This window comes from Haliotis rufescens, unplaced genomic scaffold (assembly GCF_023055435.1).
Source record: "Haliotis rufescens isolate VD_foot unplaced genomic scaffold, xgHalRufe1.0.p SCAF_17, whole genome shotgun sequence".
Classification (NCBI taxonomy): domain Eukaryota; kingdom Metazoa; phylum Mollusca; class Gastropoda; order Lepetellida; family Haliotidae; genus Haliotis; species Haliotis rufescens.
Window position 1 is genome coordinate 28913635 of NW_025963857.1, and position 8517 is coordinate 28922151.

At 40.1% G+C, this 8517-nt stretch overlaps 1 protein-coding gene across 1 annotated transcript; it reads right to left on the reverse strand.

The window, feature by feature from the left end:
• Positions 1-868: 868 nt before the first annotated feature.
• Positions 869-3458, reverse strand: LOC125381207 (E3 ubiquitin-protein ligase TRIM56-like). Its single transcript, XM_048397844.1, has 3 exons — positions 3400-3458; positions 2363-2653; positions 869-2132 (listed from the first exon to the last, which is right to left on the reverse strand). The coding sequence occupies exons 2-3, from the start codon at positions 2649-2651 to the stop codon at positions 1273-1275; spliced, it is 1149 nt and encodes a 382-aa protein (XP_048253801.1). The 5' UTR covers positions 2652-2653; positions 3400-3458; the 3' UTR covers positions 869-1272.
• Positions 3459-8517: the final 5059 nt, after the last annotated feature.

Below are 8517 nucleotides of genomic sequence, written 5' to 3' on the forward strand. Positions count from 1 at the left end.
TGGTCTAGTGGCCAGTGTCCGCCCGGAGAGAGGAAGGTTCGGGGTACGACCTCCGGATGTGTCATACTAAAAGACGTCAAAAGATGTACTTATTGTTGCCCTGCCTGGCGCTCTGCTTAGAAAGAAGGAAGATAGCCTGGAATTATGGAACAAAGAAACTACGCTGTTATATGGAATAATCAGTTTTAAAACTCAACTATATTTCTCAAGTCAACACCAACACATTTACTAGTTCTTCCATAGTTACGTCCCTTATACAGGCCACATCCCGAATCCCGGTTCGCCCAGATTTCTTGTTGTCTTGGTTTGTCAGCACGATATCTGTGCTCCAGTCTCATTTCGTGCTTTCCTCGCTGCGGCATGGTATCTCAGTGAGCTAGCACTATAAATCGTCATATGTCCGGACTAGTACAAGCAGCCGCACACACACACACCCACCCACACCCACACCCACACCCACCGATCGGTATACCTTCTTTTGTCCCTCTGATTATTATTCATCCCAGCTAAGCGTACACAAAAGTGTACAGCGTTGACGCATTTTACTCTCAATTCTTCAAAATAACATATCATTACAACCATTTTATCACTTTCAAGTGTGATTTTGTCTTCCAAATGCGAACCTCTGGACAGATTGAATAACTATCGCAGGCAATATAGCAACGTACATGCACGTATGTGTGTGTCTGCTTGTAATAGTCCGGACTGATGCCGATATATAGTGATAGCTCACTGAGATACCATGCCGCAGTTAAACATGAATACTCCACTCAGACAAAGTATACTGACTCCGAGCCGATCAGTCCTTGTTGTATATTTAGCCCCTTAATGTCGAGCGCCAGGCAGGGTAACAAGAAGTACTATCTTTTAACGTCGTTTGGTATAACGCGGCCGGGGATCGAATCCCGGACCTTCCGCTCTCCGGGCGGTCACTCTACCACTAGACCACGGAACCGGTCCTATCGCAGGAGTCATGTGTAGGGATCGTGTGAAGCGATGTTGAAACAATCAGATGCAAGTGTACCTGTCCACCACTCCCTGTGTGTTCTCAACCCATCTAAAAACACACGTGAAACACACAGTCGTTGTCCCCAAAAGTATTTCACTCCCATGTCCGGTTCATTCAGCACAGATTTACAAGCAGTTTGGAGATTTGCAATCAGTTAGGTCTTGTATACAGCGTATGTGTGGCTCTATTTCAGTCAATCCTTCACAAAGGCGGATACTTTCACATGTTACAGTAAGAAGGTTCAGGGTTAAAGTTGATGAAAGCTATTTGTAGTGTGTCTGGCAGAGCTGCATGAGCTTCGCCCACCTTAGCAAGTCGCCTTGGACAACCTTGACCTCCCCCAGCTGCACCTCATCTACAGATCTCCTCAGTTTATCTGTGTCATGTGTGAAGACAATGGTGGATGGTATTGGTCTCTTGTCCTCACTTGTGTCCTTATCTCTGGGTGCTACGGTCATAGTCTCATATATATCATACATGTCTGCTACACAGTGTGACGTCACGGCTTTGTCTATGAACCCATGCCGCTGCTGATGTATCTGGAGGTCAATCTCCTGGGACATTATGTAGCCTTTCAATTCTTCTACACGTGTCTCAGTGAGTTGGTCGATACGGTCCAGCAGTTTCTTTTCTTTTCTCAGAAGAACATCTACAGCTGCCATGCGTACTTTCTGAACTTGGTCTTTCATCTCCTGTGCGTTCGTCGATAGCTTTTCAATTTTCGAATTTGTTGAAGAAATATTATCAGTGTAAGTTTCAATTTTTTTCTCTTGGTTTCTAGTTTCAGTTATCAGACTTTCTTTTACAAGAGACGTCATTGTATCTATGGTTTCAACATCATCACACTTCCTGTGTTTGATACTGCAGCATACAGTACAAATTGCCATCCTGCAATCTTTACAAAACAGTTTTATCTTTTCATCTTTGTGAATTCTGCACATAAAGCGCTGTACCTTTGGTTTCCTGTTACTATGGATACGTAAGTCAATCACTTCATGGTCACGTGACAGCGGCATCTTCTTGTGTAACTTGAGACATCCATCACAAAAGACATCGTCACAAATGGTGCACCACACAGTGCCTGGAGTTGTCTCCCCATCTTCTTTGCACACGCTACAGGTATCTAAACATAAAGCACAGCGTGTCACAAATGATGCCATTTCTAGAAAACACAACCACATACTACAACTTTGAATACAAATTTTGAATGCACACGCGCCATAGTTGCCAGATGTTTAAATGTCAATATAAACCAGCTCACTTCGAACTCAATCCTGCTCACTTTAATAAATATAAAACTGCATTTCCAATACCTTGGTGTGCAAGACATGAAAACGTTTTAAATTTCCCTACCTGACGATTCCCCAAAGTCGTCCATCAGCCCCTGTATCACATGACTTGGTTTCAGCTGACTGACCCACTCCACTACTGGACTGTCAGGGTTGGCCACCTTTGTCAGTTGTCTACAGGAGGGACATGGAATAGACTTGGCTTGAATTGCTTCAGGCTGTGTTTTGGTGTATTTCAGAAGACAGGACTTACAGAAAGTGTGATTACACTGAAGTGTGGCAGGGTCTGTGAACACCCCTGTACAGATGACACAGCTCAGATGGTTGTCCGTCAATTTCTTTGCGGTGGCCATTTCTGAGGGAAAGAAATCGTCAGACTTAGCTATGTCTTCAGTACGAGTTTATTTCCCATACATTTGATGACTGTGACATTGATACTCATGACACTCCATGGCTTAAGTTTTATTGCTTGCAGTGATCATAATAAAACACACACACACACATACATGCATACTTACACATACACACACACAGACATACATACATACATACATACATACATACATACATACATACATACATACATACATACATACACACACAGATACACACAAAGATACACACAGATACACACATATACAAACACACACACACATTCATACACACATACACTCACACACGCATATATACACACACCATTTTGATTCCATGTTCAGCTACGGGTCCTGTGTCCAGTACAATGGTCTTCTGATAAAGGGGCATAACTCGAATATTCATATACAAATTTGCGACGCCAGTATAAACACTGCCACCACTGCATAACTGTGTTCACGCTTGGATTCTTGAAACAAACACGTGCGACATATGGTAACGTCGTTTTGAAGACACCTAACTGTACATTCAACATATGTTAACATGTTACACTTATTTCAACCTGCAAGTCAGGACTCGAGGAATGTTCAAGCTGCTTTCGTTATTGAAGTTCAATTTACCTTGATGTCGATTATATTTCAAATATATGAGTGGTTTTAACACGAGTCTGTGTGCAAATTCGAAAACAACTTATTCCAGTTACATTTAAACATACATATATTGTGTTACCTTTACAGATACCGCAACTTGGACGAGCACCCGGGGTAGACTGTTTTTCACTTCCTGGTTGTTGCCTTAGCCACACTGATGATCACGTGACATGTTCAAGCCATCGGGGAGAATGAATGTGATCACATGACACGCGATACTCGTACACTGTGACACGGTTTCTCAGATCTATTGTGAGCTGTCAGCAGATATATCATGTTGTGAGAGTGTATTGTGACGAAACACTATTGGAATAACAAATACAATGCTCCCAATACAACGTCATATGTGAAGTACTGTGCGCCATGTTCAAATACTATAATATATAAAATACACAGTACACAGTACAGTAAATCATGAATCATTCAAGTTATATTTGCAATGAATCACTTTATAAATATATTCGTTGAAATAAACAGAATAAATAAGCTGTTGTGTTGTTCTTAGCAGAGAAAATGTCAATTCTAACAACAAGAAAACTGTAGAAATTAAACCTTCTCATAATGCTCCAAGTCAGAAGACATTTGTCACTATGCACATGGGATCACAAATACAAACAAGGTGTTCGAAATGATCTGGTATAATAGAGGTAAAAACCCTACCTGCCACTCTGTCTGATCCCCTGTTTCAAGTGTATTAACCTAATTAGCAGCAAAGGTAAACTTAGTCTGGTACGCATTTTCCCGTGTTCTCCTCTTTTCTGAGAGCTTCTTGTCCAAACATGGAGTCATGCGCTTTTCTGGTCTCTTTCTTCACAAAGTCCACGAGACTGTCAAAATTCAGAACTGAATCCCTCTCCCCCAAGTTCTGTATAAGACCCCTGAACTTCTGATATTGACTGTGAGGGTAGTTTTCCAACTATTCTGTTAATATTCTCAGAGAAGTACTCTGACATTAGGCACACTTTGTATAGCATTCCGACATTCACACAGGCAAATTGAGAAATCATCAAGTGCCAACTCACATTGAAACATATGTCTTCATAGCCACTTTTCGATTGCATAAATACTTCATTTGTGATTGGCCAATCACAGTGTTTCTTTTGGTCGTCATTTTATATATGTAGTGGTTCCCGGGTTCGATTCCCCACATTGGTACACTGTGTTTAGCCCATTTATGTTGTCCCGAGCCGTGACCTTGCTGGAATATTGCTAAAAACGGCGTAAAACCACACTCACTCTTTGATAACAGAGATACATTAAATGGAAGGGAACAGTGAACTTTTCTTGAAAACCACTAAATTCCCCATTATAAAATATATACCGTTTTGTTTATTAAATCTGGCCAAGAATCGGCATTCAATATATTGAATATATCATTTAACAAACATGTCTTTCTAATTTAGATTACTATCACCCAGTGGGCGGGCAATTTTTGTGTTCTGTAACCATGCCAACGGTTTCTACCTAGTATAACGCCTTACCTTGAAATTATGTAAACGGATGCAAATTACAAATGCATAACTGTTTAATATAATAAAGATGCATTGTTACACGAAATCAGTTTTATCGTGACCATGTGTATATTGGCCAGAGAGGTTATGACATTTTCTGTTACAATATGCAAACAAGTATTCAAGGTTAATACCCACATGATACCAAAATAATCTAAGCCAATTATTTGTTTCCAGAATGACAGGGAACACATAAGTTCAGCGATCAAGGTAAACGTCCATTATACTCCTTCAGCACATAGTTTCTCCCCACACAATATACCTGTGTAGGTATCCGACATGAATGAGGACGCTACACCTTAAGCAGCGACGTCTTTTGTCAGCTGTTATATATCAAAGTAGTGTGTAGAAATAGACAAGGTATCATTTGTAAACACTTCATTAACCCTTTGTAAATAAAACGACAAAACCAATTCATAATGATAATGATCATTCCACTGTTCGTAACCAGTCTTGACCGCCTCCATGATCTAGCGGAAGGCTCGGGGTACGGCCGGCTGCGTCATACCAAAGGACGTCAGAAAATGGTACTTGTTGTAACCCTATCTGGCGCTCGGCATTAAGGGGCTAAAACAAGGACTGGTTGCCTCGGAGTCAGTATGCTGTGTCTGAGTGAGGTATTCATGTTAAACTGCGGCATGGTATCTCAGAGGGTTAGCACTATCAACTCGGCCAGACTATTACAAGCAGTCACAACCACGCAGAGAGAGAGAGAGACACACAGAGAGAGACACAGAGAGAGACATACACACACACACACACACACACACACACACACACACAAACACACACACACACACACACGCATTTGCAATATAAGTGCAATAATCTTGAACGCGACGTTGAACCCAATTTCTCCTGACCTCAACTCGTAAACACTTTCACACTGAATGACACCGACCCCGACATAATAGCTGTTACTGCTGACTAGACAATCACAGTGCCGCTATGGTTACAGCTGAATACAATCGGGTACATCATGAAAGTGTGTGTGTCGCATAAAATATGCTTAGGAAGGTGGAAGACAGCTGGTAAAAATAGAACAAACAAACTTCGTTTTTATTTGCAATAACCACTTTTAAACTCCGTCATATTTGTCATGTCAACACCAACACATTTACTAGTTCTTCCATAGTTACGTCCCTTATGCAGCCCACATCCTGAATCCCGGTTCGCCCTGACAATTTGTCTTAGTTTGTCAGCACCATATCCGTGCTCCTGCCTCATTTCGTGCTTTCCTCCCACATCAAACTGACTCACCATGATATAACTGACATAATGTTTAACGAGGCATCAAAACCAACTAACTCTGTTCCTTAACAGGAACAGTAATCTCATCCGCTAAATGACAGAAACATAACATACGCACCCACAGCATGACTAATAAAAAATGCATTTGTAGACGCTTATTTATATTGAATTGATATTCATATTTCGTCCAATGACCACCACAAACGACGTCTTCCTGTTTGCAGTGGTAGTCAGTAACCACACGGGAATAGATCAAGTGTTACATGAGTAAACTAAACACATGAAAAGGACAAATACGTGGATGTTGTTAATCGAATGCAGACATATATCTCGACGAGTCTAACTGATCCAAATAAACACAGACGTCGCCATAAATCTCTAAACTTACATGTCAGACATTTCAACTAGGAAAGAAATACAGGGTTGAAAAAACTTATTAAACATTTTAAATTACTAATAAATAGTTTGTTTATTTACAAGCAGTTTCATCATACTCACATGTCTCTAAATTGATTGATTAATTGTCATTTATACCGACAGTTACAAATGCAAACATCAAAGTTCATGGCCATGTCATTCGAAATTAATGTAAATGTTGATAAATTTCTATTTGAACTAAGTACTGGCATTTAAGGAAATTTCTAACAACTTGTAGTTGGTGCGATACATGCAGATGACATCTAAACTGAGGAGCAATAGAACCCTAGTATATACTTCTACATGTTTTTGGTGTTAGATATAATTTGATTTAAAACTTTTAAAATAAAATTAAAAATTCAAAAAAAGAAATCGCATAATACACAAGAGGTTATGAGTATCTCGGACATCTCATCTTTGAAAAACAATAAATTTGTTTACAACATTTCAAACATGGTAGGGGCCATGTTGCTGCAAATTCATTTCTTGCGTCAGTCTTCACTGAATTTGTTTACACAAATCTACCCAGACACAGATGACGTTTTACACACTTTTGCAGGAATGAGTGATGGTTAAATAGAAATGATCAAAATTAACAACAGTTTTTTACATTTTCAATTACAAAAAAACCCGATCGGTATATCTTGTTTTGTCCCTCTGACTATTATTCGTCTCAGCTAAGGGTACACCAAAGTTATTTCACTTTATGTTTCGCAATGTCTATACGTAAAGTATTTCCGTTGATAATTAATTAGCTGGGCTTTTGACAGATAATCAATGCGAATAATATTTATACACCCTTAATTCAATCTATAAAAACCTTACCAACATTTGGTGATAAATCGAGACATAATGTTTTTAATAATCACAGTGGATGAATATTTACCTCTTGGATTCTACGACGAGTGACAAAACGTTTAACTTGAAAGAATCAGAGTAGAGCTATTCTTGACCGCGATCGAGACGGATTTTCTATTGGTAGTCCGACATTTTTGCCAATCGATCCCTTCTTTTGTAATATTTCCTGATAAACAAGGGAACACGATACTGCCCCTCATTCTGTTTTTAGTAATAAACGCAATAGAGTTTCCTGTGTAGTGTATGTAATGACGTTATACTCACGCTCTTGGACATACATATATGTTTATCAGACAATATTAAAAGACAACCCTCTTTTCCGAGGTCACAGTGTAAATATAACTATTCGTCTCTGTTAGAAAGTATACCGCTTTGACGCTTATTGCTCTCAATTCTTCAATACGACATATTTGACGCCATCATTACAACCATTTCATCACTTTCATTTGTGATTTTGTCTTCCAAATGCGAACCTCTGGACAGATTGAATAACTATCGCAGGAGTAAGGTGAGGTGAAATTGGGTTTAACGTCGCGTCCAAGATTATTGCAATATAGCGACATGCATGCACACATGTGTGTGTCTGCTTGTACTAGTCCGGACTGATGCCGATATATAGTGCTAGCTCACTGAGATGCCATGCTGCAGTTTAACATGAATACCCCACTCAGACAAAGTATACTGACTCAGAGCCAATCGGTCCTTTTTGTTTATTTAGCCTCTTAATGTCGAGCGCAAGACAGGGTAATAAGAAGTACTATCTTTTGACGTCGTTTGGTATAACGCGGCCGAGGATCGAACCCCGGACCGTCCGCTCTCCGGGCGGACACTCTACCACTAGACCACGGATGCGGTCCTGTCGAGGAGAGATCGATCGGGTGAAGCGATGTTGAAACCATCAGCTGCAAATGTACCTGTCCACCACTCAACCCATCTAAACGCAAGTCAAACACAACAGTCGTTGTCCCCAAAAGTAATACATTACCATGTCCGGTTCATTCAGCACAGTTTTACAACCAGTTTGGCTATTTGCAATCAATTAGGTCTTATATACAGCTTATGTGTGGCTCACAGCTAGCTTCTACATGACAGAGTAATGTCTATCTATTTCAGTCAATCCCTTCAAAAGGTGAATATTTTCACAGAATAGAGGCCGGTAA

Excerpts from the sequence above, each read along its gene's own strand:
- LOC125381207 (XM_048397844.1), bottom strand. The coding sequence starts at position 2,651 with ATGGCCACCGCAAAGAAATTGACGGACAACCATCTGAGCTGTGTCATC. Across the intron at positions 2,133-2,362 it reads CGACTTTGGGGAATCGTCAG|ATACCTGTAGCGTGTGCAAA; the intron begins GTAGGGAAATTT and ends CTTTATGTTTAG.